Genomic DNA, 16,479 nt, shown 5'->3' with positions numbered 1-16,479 from the left:
TCTGATTTATCTGCTCTGTAATTTGGCTATAACCTAGCTCTAGGGGATAGAAGCAGAGCTGTGACTGCCCAGCCATGGGGGAGTTCTAAGGCACATGTGCCTTATTCCTTCATGGAAATAGGATGAGGTGGTGCTGGAAGCAGGGAAAACACATGAAGCACCTTAACCTGAGGTGTCTAGTGCTAAAAGGCAACATGAGCAGGGCTGCTCCATGAGAGGGATGGCAACAGCACTGTGGGCAAGAATGCAAACAGGACCCAGTCCTGCTGTGCCTCCCGGCAGTCAGGGGCAGTAACAGCTTCACCAGCCACCAGGGATCACGAGCCAAAGCAAGGCAGCATAGGGCCATGGAATCATTAAGGTTGGAAAAGACCAACCATCAATCCAACGTCGTCCTGCCCATTTTAAACCATGTCCCAGAGTGCCACGTTTGCACAATTTGCACAATTTCTGAGCACCTCCAGGGATGGTGACTCCACCACTGCCCTGGGCAGCCCGTTCCAATGCTTCAGTAAACAACTTTTTCCTAACAGCCAATCTAAGCAAGTCCACAGCTCACCTAGGAAAGCAATAAGAATCAGCACTAGTCACAGCACAAGTCTGGAGCTCACCCAGCAAAGCCAAAAGGCAGAACCACCGAGAGCTGGGGAGGGGCTTTTCACCAGAGAGGGCAGTGACAGGACAAGGGGTAATGGCTTTAAACTGAAAGAGGGGAAATTTAGGTGAGACATCAGGAAGAAATTCTTTACCATGAGGGTAGGAAGGTGCTGGAACAGGTTGCCCAGGGAGGTTATGTCTGCTCCATCCCTGGAGGTGTTCAAGGGCAGGGTGGATGAGGTTTGTGCAGCCTGGTCTGGTGGGAGGTGTCCCTGCTCATGGCAGGGAGGCTGGAACCTGATGACCTGTAAGGTCCCTTCCAACCCAACCATTCTATGATGCTACATATACTAGGTCACCATTACCATTGATGGAAGAAATGCAGCCATTGCTGGAGCCAGTGAGCATGTCTCACATGGGCAGACAGAAGCAGGTAAGAAGTAGAAATTATTAGTTTTTAAATAGGTAGAGCATAGACAAGAGCTGTGGAGTCTTCTCTTTGCTCCTCTGCAGACAGCCACATTACTAGCTGTGTGATGCAGGCTTGAGAGTTCTCTTTCTGGGGGGTGGTAAAATGATATATTTTCTAGTCACACTAGTAATGGTTGTGGGCCATTGCTGTGGACTTAAAAGAAATTCTTGGATTCCAGAAAACATGGGCAGAAAGAGAGAGAGATAGAATAGTGGCTCTGATGCTCCTGAGCTGGTGGGAATCTTGACAGGAACTTGGGCAGTAACTGTGTGCAATTGAGGGAACATCTTTGACAAGGTAAAAAAAAAAACAAATCCGGATGAGAAGACTTAATTATTATGCACTGAGTACAGGAAAATACGACCATCAGCTGGATAGTTATGTGTCGCGATAACCAAGTTAGGAAGCCAAGCACAGAAGGCTGTGCGGGCTCTTGTTGTCACGTCTGGAAATGCCCAGAAGAGGACAGTGTGTCCTTGCTTTTAGGTTACTCGAGTGAAACCTTTCCAGACGTGTGTTTTTATTTAGAAACTGCTGAGCTGTCTGGAAAGTTTGATCAAGAGGGATGCAGTTATATTAATGTGCTTCTTCCTGAGGATTTGAATCCACTTTCTTGGCAGTAGAGGGGAACAAGGGATCAGGGAGACAATGTGCAGGCAAACAGCTCTGCTGACCAAACCATCAGGACCCAGATATTTTAAACATAGTGTCATGGGATTTTAGCAGCTAAATTTGGTGTTTAGGATGGACAGTGTTAATCAGGCTGAGGTTTCTCTCTGCAGTGGAACAGATCTGTGAGCACCCTGAAGTTGCTCCAGCCTAACACAGAAGTACCAGACCATGTCTCTGGGGCAAGCACCCGTTAGCTCCTTCACTTGAAGCTTTCAGGCTCTTTTCTTTCTGATCCCTGTGAAGGTCACTGGGATTGCAGCAGTGCAGCCAAGCCTCGTGCCTTCTGGAATAAAGAAAATCACCTGTATCTCCAGCTGAGTATCAACTTCTGCTGTGCTGTTCCTCTCCAGAATGGTCACCAAAGAGGCTGTGCCTGTGGCCAGAACACCAGGGCCCTGTGGTTGTATGTGGGTGTGATGCTTGCGTGCATGATACCTCAGCAATTCCAGGTACATTTTAAAAGAAAAGAAGCACTTTGTGGTGCAGAGTTGGGCTGTTCAGCAGTGCATCTGCATGCTCTTGCACAGCAGTGGGCTTTATCTTCTTTACTTGGAAATGAGTCATTTCCCTGTACTGCACAGAGGTGCCCAATTTCCTTGAAAATTGTTCAGTTCTGCAGAGTCCCCAGAAGTCACTGATTACAGGACTTTCTTTTTGCACTGGGTGTTTTACCTCAGTCTTATTTAGATGCCTGCGGATGTTTCACAGGTTAGAGGAATTTAAAAAAACTAAAAAATGGATCGAAACAACCAAGACTTTACTCCATTCACATTTACCCTGAAGGGCAAATGAACTTTCTGTATGGACCATTTGCAACTCATCATATAGATTATAGATTAGGGGTTGACCTGCTAGAAAGCAGCCCCATGGAGAAGGACCTTGGGGTCCTGGTGGACAACAAATTATCCATGGGACAGCAACGTGCCCTTGTGGCCAAGAGAGACAATAGTATCTTGGGATGTATTAACAACAGTGTGTCCGTCAAGGGAGGTTCTCCTCCCCCTCTACTCTGCCATGGTGAGAACCCACCTGGAGAACTGGGACCAGTTCTGGGCTCCCCAGTTCAAAAGGGACAGGGATTTACTGGACAGAGTCCAACAGAGGCTACGAGGATGATGGAACATCATGTCTGATCAGTAAAGGCTGAGAGACCTGGGGCTGTTCAGTCTGAAGAAGAGAAGAATAAGGGGGGACCTTATTAGTGTCTATAAATATCTGAAGGGTGGGTGTCAAGAATGGGCCAGTCTGTGTTCAGTGGTGCCTGTGACAGGACGAGGGGCAATGGATTCCAACTGGAGCCCAGGAAGTTCCACCTCAACATGAGGAAGAACTTCTGTCCTGTGAGGGTGACGGAGCCGTGGGACAGGCTGCCCAGAGAGGCTGTGGAGCCTCTTTCTCTGGAGGCTTCCAAGACCCATCTGGACACCTTCCCTTGTGACCTGCCCTGGGTGTTCCTGCTGCAGCGGGGGGGTTGGATTTGATGATCTGCAGAGGTCCCTTCCAACCCCTGTGATTCTATGATTCTATGATTCAGCCCCAAACCTCAGCCGAGCAAGGTTGAATGGAGATTAAAGCCTGTTAAATGAAAAAGGACTGCCTTAGTCCTCATGTTAGCTGACTGGCTGAGATGATGGCTGCTCCAGCTGTGAGGGCTTAGGATGTCTTGTATGTGACACCTGGAAATGAGGCAGGACCCGACAGACTATGGGTGAATGATGGTGGCCAAGGAGGGCTTGGGGTCAGCAGCGTGGGCTTGTATCCCCTTTCCTACAAGAACTACTGAGAATAGGGTTGATGTAAGAGGTGGAGCATTAACCATAATGAAGAGGCACAGTGGCTCAGCAGAAAAGCACCTTTATGGTGATACGCTTTTAGATCTGCATGTCCAACATGCTAAACAAAATCACCAGCAATTTTTCTCGCTTATTCAGCCACATGCATCTTAGAAGTCTTTAAACTCTGAGGGGGGGGAGAAACACCATTAGGTCTGTTTACAAGATGCTGATCCAGGCTTGTTGGAATTGCTGGAATCATCTCAAAGGAAAAAGGGCTGCCCAAAGGGTAAACATTTTTGCCATCCCACAGTAACCAGGGCCTGCTGAGCTCGCCCGCCTGGGACAGGAGCTGTAGTTACTGCCATAATACAGGAAATAATAGTCATTGGGAAAACATGAGTGAGCTCTGGTTTCCTCTCCTGTCCTAGTTGGAGGGGAGGATGGAGAGTAGTGCTGGTTTTATATTCTGGATCACAGGCTTTTGCCATTTTAATGTTTCCCTCTGCTCTTGAAATCCCAGGTCCGGCCTTGGCTGTTAATGCAGGTGGGGAGAAGCTGGCTGCTGTGAAGGCTGTAGGCTGGAAAAAAACTCTCCTTATTTCTGAGGAAAACGGCTGAAAAGAACTGAAGTGGATGTATAGGCAATTTCACAAGATTTTAGCTAAATTAAACTTCTTTAGAGGCTGACCCAAGGGCTTTGGGATCTTGATATGAGGCGTGTTGCTGCTTATGAGCATCTCACTGCAAGCTGCTTGAGGTGCTGGAGTGGGAGAAGAGAAAGATGTAATTTACTAATAAATCTAAGGTGCAGGCTTTACAAAACCAACTGCTGGGTTTAAAGAACTGAGCAGGTTTTGAGGGCTAGAAATATGTCTAGTTTTTTTTATTTTAGGCTCTTGAACCATGCACTAGCAAGGCCCGCGTGAACACAAACCTCCAGGTCAAGACCAAGACGTTACGGCAGCGGGATTTCATTATTATGACAGGAAACTGTCAAATTTAAGCGCACTGTTTTGAAAATAAACCTAAATAGGCGCGGTGAGGAGCCAGAATGGGCCGCAGCTCCTCGCTGACAGGGTTTTTGCGCCGGTTCCTTCAGGCGAGGGGAAGAAACGGCCCCCGGGGACCCTCCGCTCTCCATCCTCACCGTCCGGGCCGCGGAGAAGCCCCCGGCCCAGGCGGCGCCCGCAGCCCCCCCACGGCCCCTGACAGCCCCTCACGGCCCCTCATAGCCCCTCACGGCCCCTGACAGCCCCTCACGGCCCCTCACGGCCTCTCATAGCCCCTCACGGCCCCTGACAGCCCCTCACGGCCTCTCATAGCCCCTCACGGCCTCTCATAGCCCCTCACGGCCCCTGACAGCCCCCCACGGCCCCTCACAGCCCCTCACGGCCCCGCGCCCCCGGGCCCGGCGGGGCCGCGCTGCATGCCGGGAGTTGTAGTCCTGGCCGCGGCCGCCGCAGCCACCGCCGGGTGAGCGGGAACTACCGCTCCCAGCGTGCCGCGCGGCGGGGCCGCGGCCGCCATTCCAGCTGCTCCCCCGCCACAGGCGCTCGCCCCTGGCCGCGCTCCGGGGCCGCGGCCGCGCTCCGGGGGACGAGGGAACATCCTGGGCCGGCGGGGCCGGGCCGGGCCCTCCGGGCTGGCGGAGGCGCGGGGGCGGTGCTCCCGCCGGCAGCCGGGACTTCCTGTGACAGCCCATTTCCTGGTCGGATGGGGCCGGCGGGGGGCGGCGGCGGCGGGGTCGGTCCCTGACGGGCTCGGTGGCCGCCGGGAGCTCCGCCAAGGCAGCGATGCGGGCCCCGGGCCCTGCCGGCAGGCGGCCCCCACCGTGACCCGCCGCGGGCAGCCGGTGTGGCTGCGGCAGGCCGGCCCTGCGGGGTGCATGGAGGCACCCCCTGCCCGCAGAGAGGTACCGGGCGGGGGGCCCTGTCAGCCGGGGCGCCCCTGAGGGGGCTGCGGTGGCCTAGGCCGCGCTGTGGGGGTGACCACCTCTCCCCTCCCGTTATATCCCCCCTGTGGTTTTGCAGGTGTGAATCCCCCGGAGGACAGCGCGCCTGCTCTGCTTGGCCCCATCAGGCGAGCCGCCCCGGGACCCCCTCACCGGCCCCGGCCGGATTGCGGCAGGACGAAGGAGGGGGCTTAGGACCTTAAAAATAGCATCGCCCCCCGTAACCAGGCAGCTGCTGCCTCCTGAGAAATGAAGAAGTTTTTCGACTCGCGCCGGGAGCAGGGTGGCTCTGGCCCCGGGTCGGGCACCAGCGGCGGGGGCGGCGGCAGCAGCGGCCCGGGCAGCGGCTACATCGGCCGGGTGTTCAGCATCGGCCGCTACCAGGTGACGGTGGACGAGGTGCTGGCGGAAGGTAAGAGCCCAGGGCCTCTCGCTGAGCCCTCTGCCTTTGCTTCTTTTCCCTCCCCCTTTCCCTCACAAAGCTGGAAAGGGAGGCTTTGGCCTTTCCCGTGCACTCCGCCTCTATCCCTCTCTCCCTTAATACTTCCTTGTCCTTGACAGACTTGCAGTCCCGTGCACCTGCAAGCTGACATTTCTGGTCCTCCCATGTGTGTGGGTTCGTTGGGCTTGGTTTGATTTTGGGGTGTTTGGATTTTTGTAATGGCTTAGAAATTGAGAGGATTTCTGAAGTTAATGGTTTTTCACCTTCCCTAATCTGGGAGGTGCTTTTTTTCAAAAACAAATACAAAATTGTCACATGTTTTGGTGCAGAACAGGGTACTGTAAATAAAGAAGATGGTGGTCTTCACTCTTAACTTTCTTCAGCTAGTTGCCTCCTTTCCTGCCTCAAGCACAGAGGAATTGGAGTAGATTCCTTGGAGACATAACATAGACATAAGTTGGCTGAGTAGAGCGAGCTGGGATCTAGGATGAGGGGGTTTTGTTTGCCTGGGGTTTCTGCAGGGGAAGCAGTAATCCCAGCTGTGTTTTTTTAATATTTTTTTTTTTTTAAATAAAGAGCTAAAAATGAGCAGTAGGGATTATAAAACTCCTTATGTGTACAGACCTCACAGTGCAGAAAGCTGCTGATGGTATTTTTTAAAAATGTAACCATCACTGCTGCTTAAACTATCATTTTACATTTCATTTGTTTGGCCTGTAAGGAACCTTATGAGTGGCTCTGGCTGGTAACCTTAGCCTCGACCTTCAGAGAGATGTTGGATCTCCTTAGACCTGCTCCTGGTCCCTCTCCTGGGCAGCATCCTTTGCATTTTCAGCCAAAACAGTGTTTTGTTTTCATCTTGTAATTGTGAAGGAGAGGGTAGCAGCTGTATGAGAGCTGAGTGGGAGGACCTGTGTTGGATTTTACAGAAAGAACCCTAAAATGGAAAAGGGACTCCACACCGTGTGCGTTCAGGTTTGTAAAAAGCCACCACAACGTACAAGAAGGTACAACTGTGATGTGTTTTGCCTGCTGGGCTGAGAGGAGCACCAGCAGCAGCCCTTCAACTCGTAACTATAGTGATTTTTTTTTTTCCTGACTTGAAATTTGCAATAAAGGTTTGTCTTGGTTGATCTTTCCAAGGCCTTCTTGGCCCTAGGAGCTTAGGAGCTATACAAGCTAAACCTGAGAAGATGTCACAGTCTTTTTTTAGTGCAGGCTGTGCTCATCCTGGTAAGATGGGAAAATAGAGGCTTTTTTTTTTTTTTGCTGATGAATAATCTGTTGGCTGGTTCTGGCCTGGTGCTGACAGCACCAGGAAGCAGCCTGTGTGTCACTGGGCTCCTTCCTGCTCTTCAGACTTAAGCTACAGCCACCAAAGGTGTGAGGCGGTGGCACAGATTGCGTGGGAGAAATGCTTCTCCTCCGTACCTCCCTGTCCTGGAGGAGCTGCTGCTTGTGAGGGCTTTTCCCAGTGATTCCTGGTTTCTTGCTGGTCTGTGGGATGGTGCAATATGCTATGGAGGTGTTTGTCTCACTGTTAGACTCCCAGTGTGGGCAGTCTGAAATCCCTCTGCCGGGTGGGTGAAGTCTCCAAGGGGACAAGAGCAAGGTGGCTCTAGGTTTGCAGGCCTTTTGATGGGAACAGAAGGGTGGAAATGCCATTTCCTTTGAAGGAAACATAGGTCACCTGGGGGGGTCGGCATGAGTCAGAAGGGCTGAAGCTTTGCAATGCTTCTGGCCTTTTGGTGGAGCTCCCCAAGTGCTGGTAAACAGCAATTTTTCACTGACTCAGCTAGAGACCTGGGGAGCTCTCAGGCAACCTGGTTCCTGCACTAGTGATGTCTGAATCCTTGGCCTGGAAAACTTTTTTTGTGTCTGCAGTGAATTTACATGGTTCAGCAGGGTTGAAAAGGCAACTTGTGAAGTCTTGGCTGTTTTTGCAGAAAGGAAAAGTCCCTTGGGAAACACTTTGGAGTAGGAGTATCCTGTCTGAGGAAGAAACATCTCTCATCCTCGTTGTTGCCTTGGAAGGGAGAGGAGTGGCCTGTGTTTGGTGCAGCCGGTGAAGCCTGGAAAATAGGAGATGTAAAAGTGGCTTGAAAGAAAGAGTCTCTGAAATGGTGACGGGTGGTGTGGGGGAGGCATGAGCTGCAAGCCTGAGGAACTGGTTGAACCAGAGCTTTTAGAATGGAAGTGTTGGGATTTACCTCTTACCTGTCACAGCTCTGGCTGGTCACCTTCATTTCTGCTGAGCAACCCTGCTGAAGATGTCTGCTGCCCTTTCCAGGGAGGGAGTTCTTCTCTGGGGCACTGCCAGGTGTGCCAGATGGCAGACACTTCCATGTGCCACAGTTGCTTGCATAGATCCCCCAAAATACTGCCTGTGGTTGGGTACACCTCCCTCCCCATCTCCTTAAAAATAGTTGTCTCTGGATACTTGCTTTCCTGGGCGCGGAGGAACATTCCTTCCTTTTGGAAGGAAGTAGGATAATAGAGAAGGAACTTGAGCAATTGTTTATGCATGGTGTTAGAACGATGGTGAATCATTATCTTTTTACAAACAATGAATTGCTGTAGGTGAATTGTAGTTGAGTCTCTGTGGTTGTCTTGCTCTAATCCATGTTAGTAGCATGAATAATCTCTTGAAAAATTCTCCTCGAAGTTTGTGGGAGGTCAGAGCTGCTGACCTTGGAGTTCTGCAAGGCCAGGGTAAACATTGACAGCATCAGCCTAGTGCTCCAGAATGGGCTTAGGGGGGTTGTTACTGACTTGAGGGTGACTGGGGTTTCGCAGAGGAGCTGAGGTGAATGCCCAGAAGGCCTCGGAGTTTGTGAGTGAGTCAGCCTGTTATCTTCATGTTTTCTTTATTAAAAGAAACCAAATCAGTCTGATCAAATTGAATGCTGCTTTTTATTTCTGCCTGTGTGTAGATTTGGGGGGGGAAATCCCACCTAAACCCCCAAACCTCATGCTGGAGCTGTGAGGAGTTTGGTGTGTCTGTGATAAGGACCAGAGCAGCAGAAACATTTAGGAGGCAGAAATCAGAAACTTGCTGTGGAGTTTGTGGGGTGTGCATTTGTGGCAGAGGCACATGTGCTCTGAAGGTGCTGCTTGCAGTCTTTTTTCCCCTTAAAATGTGAAAATTAGGGGGGGATTAAAGTTTAATAATTGTGGGATATTTTTTCAGTGCATCCCTGTGTGTGCTGCCAGCTAATGCACGCACAGATCACAGCATTTAATGATCAATGCAAAACCAGCTTAAATTTGTCAGCTATATTTTTTTACTCTGTCTTGAAAATACAGACATTGTGAGAAGGTTTCATCATGGTTTTCCTTGGCAGCCCTGCAGGCCAATATTTGTCTGAAGAGCTTGGTGAGGCTGTGAATGCACAACCTGTGCCCCATGGGGGAGGGTGACCCCTGAGCTACTAAAAGGGGCAGCTGGGCTAATTGCAGAGGACTTCTGCTGGTGCCTGCCTGGCTTAGCCCTAGTGTTCCCTTTCCCTGGAGCATGCAACGCCCAGCCTGAAGCCATGTTCTTCCAAGCTTCTTCTGAAAGAACTTCACTTTCAAACAGACCTTGTCTGAGGTACATTTTGCAGATTTATGTGATGCTCAACCCCATTCTGGTGTAATTGGGTTCAAGACATGGCTTTGTTAGTTATTGCCTTCTAGCTTCTGCCAAGTGCCAGCTGCTCATCAGCTGACCAGTGACATTTGGATTAGGAATTAAACTATTTTTCCTCTTGGAATGGGACATGTGACTTTTAGGGTGTATTTCCCATGTAACTTGTGAGTCAGGGCCTGTGCTCCGTGCCCTGCAGGGTTGGGTACTGGCTTCTCTGTGTTTTAGCAGTCTGGGTTTTTGAGTGTACAAGCCAGACAAACTGGTGAGGAATCCCAGGTGAGTTATGTCAAGCTATCCCAAGTGCTTTGGTGCATTTAGGAGCCCAGGTTTTGCTGGGGCAGAATGTGTGCCGTGTCCCTAGATGTAATCAGGACGGAAAAGAAGGTGTTAGTGGATTTAAGTGTAAGAAGTTGTCTAGCCCAGAGACTGGCTCTAACCTCACTTGTAAGCTTCATGCCACGTGTCAGAGAATGGGTCTGGGATTGTACATGGAGGTGGCTATTTTTTTATGTAACAGCTGTATTAGCTAAAAACATGTTTAGTGGCAGTGTTAGCCCAGTGTAGTCATGGGAGGAAGAGTTTCCTGCAGTTGATTGCTCAGGAAAGAGCCTTCCATGTTAAAACAAACTAGTTTCTAGTTCAAGCAGTCCTGCGACAGTCTTATGGAGTTGTCAATTACTTGGTATAAGAAAGCTTAGTTTGGGGATTCTGGCTGGGGAAAATACAGGGTTTAACTACCCAACTTGTGTCATGCAGAAGTGTTCCAGTAGTTATCTGTGAGCAGGTTACTGACCTTGGGTTGTGACACCGACAATGACATTTTGGATCTAAGGAGGACATGTCCTGCCATGATGTTTTGATTGAGTTATGGGCCTTCTCCCCTTTGTTTAGGAGCTTGTCAGCAGTTGGAGGGAGCAGGTGGCAAGTTATAAATGTGCTGAAGACAAGCTGGAATCCACTTTGGGTTTAGCACTTGCTGCCTTCCGGGCTCACCCATCTGCATTAATCATGGCCAATAAGGGGTCAGAACTGACTATGCTGCCCATGTCCATGGTGACTGGAAGTTGCTTCCTTTGAGGGGGACTTTTTTTTCCAGTGAAAATAGTGATATGGACAGACTGAGGCTGTGCCCACTGGAACAGCAGTTTGCCAGCTGCAGGACTTGCTCCAGCTTTTCTGGAAAGTCACAACCAATTTGCCTTCATTTGTACTAAGTAAGTGTTTATTCATGTTTCACCTGTGGAAAGAGACAGGAAGTCTCTGAGGAGAAACATGCCCTAAGCGAGCCTGCTTTATGGACCAGTTCTCCTTTGATAACAAGAGGTAGCTGAATAAATAAGTTTTCCCTGGGAAAATGCCTACTTTCTTGGATGGGGGGAAGTGCAGGATGTCCTTGTGGCAGTGTAGTTTTGGAAATACACCTCCTTAAATCAGATATTGGCTGCTATACTTTTTTGAATGTAAGAACAGTACTAACAGTGATTTACAAGCACAAGGAAAAGATTTGGAAAGGCTCAAGTTGCCAGGTAATTCTCTCTCATTTGTGGCTTTTTATCACTACTGAAACTTTCCTTTTCTCCTTTTGTGGAAGGTCCAGGAATTGCCAGTAAATGAAATGAAGGTTAATGGTAGCTGCCTACAGCAGGATGCAGTAGAAGGGAAGCAAAGGAGAGCTGCTGCACTCCTCTAACGTGAGGAGCTCTCACTGCTCTCTTGCCAGAGGATCTGAGCTCTGGCACAGTCTGTGAAAATGTCCTTCCGTTCCTTTCAGGGCTGCTGGGAAATAATACACTGAGATATGAAGGTGAAGCAATGCAGACCATGTGTGGCCAAGTCAGGAATTGATCTCTGGCCTTCCAGCTTGAGTGCTTTGGTTGCAGTCTGTGTTCTCTCTCAAATGCTGCCTCAGTGTGTTTGAAATGGGTGTGCTCTTGGCACACGTGTGATTTGGGAATGAATTTTTGCTTGCTCTGTGGCAGAACTCCTGCTGACATCGGGACTCTGGGCCATGTGTCACAGGATTGGATTAAAGACTTTTTTGGAACAAGATGCTCAGAGCATCTGGTTTGCTTCATGATTTTGCAGAAACAAAGTATGTACCAGTGATGGATGATCTCATAGATTAAGAATAAAAAAAAAGCCCATCAGCAGCTGAGCTCCCCAGGCAGAGACTTTGCATGCACGTCCATCCAACCCCCAGTTGAGCTAGAAGCTGTGATGGAGACAAGTAGATCTGATCTACTTCTACATTCATTCACTACTAGGAATGTGCTGGTTTTACACCCTAATTGGTGTTCATAGGGCTATGATAGGGATGTGACCCTAAAATGTGCCTGTGTGAACTTAAAAAGCAATCTGGCATGCTGTTCTCGAGGGTGTGAGAGTAAAATATGTGGTCTTCTGAAGCTATCTAAGTGCACAGCTGTTATTCAGGTGGTATCTTAGCTTGTATCTCCTTTACCACTGTAAGCTAAATGATGCTTGCAAGGTTTGACATGTGCTTTTGCTGCACAGCTCTAATAGCAGCAGTAAAATAGAGGTGGAGCTTGTAAAGAAGTGAGCAGGGTCCATGAGAAGGTGGTTGGGTTTTCCTTGAACATCAGTGTCTGTTCAAAGCACTGCAGCAGGTAAGGGAAGCCCTTGGTTTGATGCGACATTACTGCTATCCTGGATTGTGTGTTCAGATGTTGTGAGTGTGAGAGTTGTGTAAAACTCAGACTTTCAAAGTGTTTAAAGATACTTAAAATAGTCAGCGTTGATGTGAGAGGAACACAGAAGTGCAGACTTGTTGCTTTATCAGCTTTCTCTGCACAACCTACCTGCTAAGTCAGTGATACTTTAGTTACCTGTCATGAGCCTCTGAAGGATTAGTTGCTTCTGACTTCTGAAGTGCTTCAGAAGTAAAGATCTCTCCAGCATTTAGCTGCTGCTGCAGAGGAGTGAGCAGGATCGATAGGAACTTCCTATCTTATGATTGCCCGGTGTTCACATCAAGATCTTTGTGGTTGCTGTTGACCCTTGGCTCTGGTCTAGTAACTTTCTTTGTGACCTATGGCAAGAAGTATCTAATACCAGAGGATATGCAAATGGTTGGTGCCATGCAAGATACAGTGAAATGCTTGTAGAAAATATCCTTGTAAGTTAGATGAAGGGTCTGTGGTAGCAGGTGTGTGCATGCATGTGCTCATGTGCACCAGCCTTTCCTTTTGGATGAATTGTCTTCATCCTGGCTCAAACCAGGACAGCTGCATACTGTAGCACCTCTTGGTAGGCAGGTGTACACATGGTGTGTGGAGAGTAGATGAATAACTAGGAATAACCAGCACCAATAGGCAGAAGATTTTGGCCTGAGTGAAGAAGCAGTGCCGTGTCTCTCTGCCCAGAGAGTTGAGGTAAGGGCAGGAGGTAAGAAGGATGGCTCAGTGGCTGGGATGGAAATGTTCTCCCTTTGTAGGATCCCTCTTGCTTTGACAAGAGTTCTGGAAATGTCCTGTTATGCAACTTGGGAGGTACGTGCTAGTCTCATCCAATGTCTCTGTGCCCTAGCTCCCCCTTGCAGGGCAGGTGGTGTCAGCAGGATGCTTGTGACCATGTTGAGGAGCAGGAGATGCTAATGGGCCCTGAGTATTCCCTGGGAGTTTCAGCAAGTGCTGCTTGCAAAGTTGAGTGTGTTCTGACTTGAGCTTTTTGGTGGCTGCCTGTTCATTACAGCCCTTTCACAAGGCAGCAAACATAAGGTCAAGCCAGCCCCAGTTGTCAGCTAAGAAGATCCTGCTGGTTCTTATGTTCTTTTTTAATTGGTTATGTTTGGAAGGAAATAAATTTTAAAAAATGCATTGCAGAGCACCAGTGTGTGGATTGTGGGATGGCAAAGGGTGAAGGAGGAATGGCATGGCAGAGATAAAGGGAAGGAGCAGGTACACACTCAGGTCAGACTCATTTCTGGCGAGAAGAATTCTGCTGAAAGAGCATTTCTTTTGGCCTTTATCTGCTTTTGAGTTAGAGGTACTTAGATACGTGAATATGAGTTTCCCTTTCCAGTTTTATGCCCATTTACTAGTTGTGGTTTGAACTGTTGAGCTGTGTCTGCTCGTTAGCAGGCGTAAAGACCCCTGTGTACTGGGTGCCACACAACTGGTGGTTCTGTGTGTGGTTGTTCCTCTTCCCCTCTCTGCAAAGCAGACACACAGATGGTGGAGGAAAGCCTGATCAAATTATTTTACAAATGAGAGTCTGAAGCCCATGAAGATGTAGCAGCTTGATAAGGGCAATGTAGGAAAGCAGTGACAAAGCCTTGTATGAAATGCAAATGTAATTCCTTGTGGGGTGTTCTGACCACAGTGTCATTAATATTCATGTCACCATAGTATCGAGGAACTTTTATCGTGGACCATGGCCCTGTGTTACACATTGCAAACAGAACAAAGACTGTCCATACTCCTGGGAGATGCCTGGCTGCCTTTCTCTGTGCCTGCTGAGGCTCAGCATTGGTGCTCAGTACCAAAATATGCTCTTGCCTTTGGAGACATGCTCAGAAAGAGGCTTGACTGGGTGCAAGCAGCTGTGATCTTCCAGCTGATCGTGACATGATCATTAGCACATGGTATCTTCTAACGATCTGGTGTTGTTCAGAGACCACAGGAAACACACAAACTCAACCTTGCTTGCACAGCCTTCAACAGAAAAATGTGGCAGGACTAAAATGTATTGGATTTTTTTAAAATTAAAAAGATGCTATTTTTGGAGCGGGACAGATGGTGATTTTCTACCTTTTGCTTTTGTTTTACACTTAACAGCGTAACAGGCACTTAACCCACCTTCAAAGCTTTTTCTGCTGGCAAGCATGCCAGAAATGCATATGTTGGTATGTTACATGTAAGTTGGAATTCTCAGGCAGTTATGTAAGTTCACTTGTGCTGGTGAATTGAATCCCTAATAATTGCAGGGGCTTGTGAATAACAGTCACAAGACTGCAGGTTCTGGACCCCTGGAACCCTTTCCTGTTGCTGGACATCTGACAAATGAACAGACAGGCATATGCCTGTTCATCTCTCTCTCCTTCCCCACCTGTGGAAAAACCCAGAGCCCTTCATGTGAGGCTGGTTTTTTTAATGCTATTTTTCGTTGTGCTGAATGATGGATACCTTGTGCCTCTGACTGGACCTAGTGGTTTGAATTTCTTGTGAGCTTCCTGGTGGGATAGTAGATACCTCTCTCCATGCTTGACATGTACTGAGGAGTTGAAAAATTCACTGCTGTCTTCAGGGTTTGATTAGTGTATCCTCTTCTCAAGGAATATTATGTAGCCCTTAAGTCATGTTTTCCTGTTACTCAGTGAGATGGCACTTCTGTGGCTCACAAATGTACCTGTAGTTGTATGGGAAACTTGAAAAGGTTGAAATCTGAATTCCTGGCTTTAAGCAGAAGAAACTTGTTTGAAACAAGCCTCCACACACTGTTGTGCAGCTCTTCCAGTACCTTGTTATCTGTAGGCTTGAGCTTTTCCTAGCAGGCAAGTTTTGGGCTTTCCTCTTGTTTTTCATGCTGCTTTGCTCAGTGGGGATGTTTGGGTGCTACCATAGTAATCGAAATTCCTAAATGTCTGACTTGACTGTTGCCATGAGCTCTCTTTAGCTCCTTGCATAATTGCTTCCCAAATGGGGTTTGCTGTTACCATAGCACTTAAGGGCCCCAGTGAGCCTGCTCTGGCTGGTCCTTGCAAGCGAGTCCAGTTAAAAACCAGTCCCAGCCCTGGCCAGATTAACCTTGCTTTTTCTTTCCTCCCCACGTCCAGCTACAACCTTCTCTCTGCTCAACTAATTTTGATTTTCCTCTCCCCTCCTGTGGACATTGTTCACTACTTCCTTGCCTTTCCAGGGAAGCTTTTCAGCTGCGTGCATTTGCTGCAGCTTCTTGCTGGCTTTGCAGTTCCAGTCATGTTCACTCAAAGCCAGTCATGCTCTGCAGCATGTTTGTGCCATTGCTAATTTCACTTGGAGATGAATGAGGTCTCAGATGCTATTAGCAGCTGCTTGGAATAATAGCAACTGAAATGTGCATTTTAGAGAGATGACTGATCACTAAACAAATGGTTTTTTTAAATTATTTTTAGGCTATGCGTTGTTCATGACCCATTAATTTATTTTTCAGTCTTACAGTGGAAATTCAAGGACTAAAATTGTCACAATAGAGAGGGACCGAGTCTCCTTTGCCAAGTTATTTACTCAGAGGCAGTGTGTCTTGCTGCATAGTAATAATAGAATAGTGACTCCATCAGCTCTGGGTTTCTAAGCCTGCCTGTCAGGGAGGAATCAGTGGATACCCAAGACTGTAAAAGCAGAGCACATGCCTAGCAAATCTACTCATGTGAGCACCTAAACATGCTTCCTGCTGTGAAGGCCAGTGCAGTTCCACAGCATTTAGGGAGCTGCTGGTTGTTATGAAACTACTGTCACTAATAGTGTGAGACTTCAGTACTCCTAAATTAGTAAGTCCAGACTGTGTTCTGACTGGGCTCTGGGAAAATGGGTGGTGTGACAAGCTATTCCTGCCCTTGGACTCAATCAAGCTTTTGGAAAGAGAATGCAGAGTTAATGTACAGGATGATTTTTGCCTACTGATTTTTTCACGCTTCTCATAAACTGTTGCATGGCAGTCATTTCCTTTCCCCCTCCCCTCCTTTTTTCTGACCTCCTTTCTATACTACTTTGTGATTTACAGCTTCCTTTTTTGACCTTCTCCATGGAACTGGCTGGGAGTTGAAGGACTATGGCCTAGGGGAGAGGAATGGCTCTGAAAGATCTGTAGTGAGACAAGGTCCTGAAAAACGCAAAGAGATTGAGTTAAACAGCTTTAAATCAAATCTAGCAAAATAAACCCCAGAAAAGTGAGGAAGAGCCAGTTGAGCTTTTTCCGTGTCATCAATGCAATCAAAATGCC

The 16,479-nt window shown here is 48.4% G+C and overlaps 1 protein-coding gene across 5 annotated transcripts in view; it reads left to right on the top strand.

Moving 5' to 3' along the window:
* The first annotated feature begins 5,216 nt into the window (after positions 1-5,216).
* AAK1 (AP2 associated kinase 1) overlaps positions 5,217-16,479 on the top strand; it is an 84,063-nt gene continuing 72,800 nt past the window's right edge. For 2 of the 5 annotated variants that reach the window (XM_051640605.1, XM_051640604.1), the window contains exons 1-2: positions 5,217-5,428; positions 5,547-5,879. In XM_051640605.1, coding sequence (XP_051496565.1) covers positions 5,717-5,879 — 163 coding nt within the window. In that variant the 5' untranslated portion in view covers positions 5,217-5,428; positions 5,547-5,716. The remainder of the gene's footprint in view (positions 5,429-5,546; positions 5,880-16,479) is intronic. The other 3 variants (XM_051640608.1, XM_051640607.1, XM_051640606.1) reach the window with 3 other exon arrangements.

Source organism: Apus apus, chromosome 26 (assembly GCF_020740795.1).
Source record: "Apus apus isolate bApuApu2 chromosome 26, bApuApu2.pri.cur, whole genome shotgun sequence".
NCBI lineage: Eukaryota > Metazoa > Chordata > Aves > Apodiformes > Apodidae > Apus > Apus apus.
Note: the sequence above shows the minus strand (reverse complement) of the source record. Positions and strands in the feature narration are given on the sequence as shown.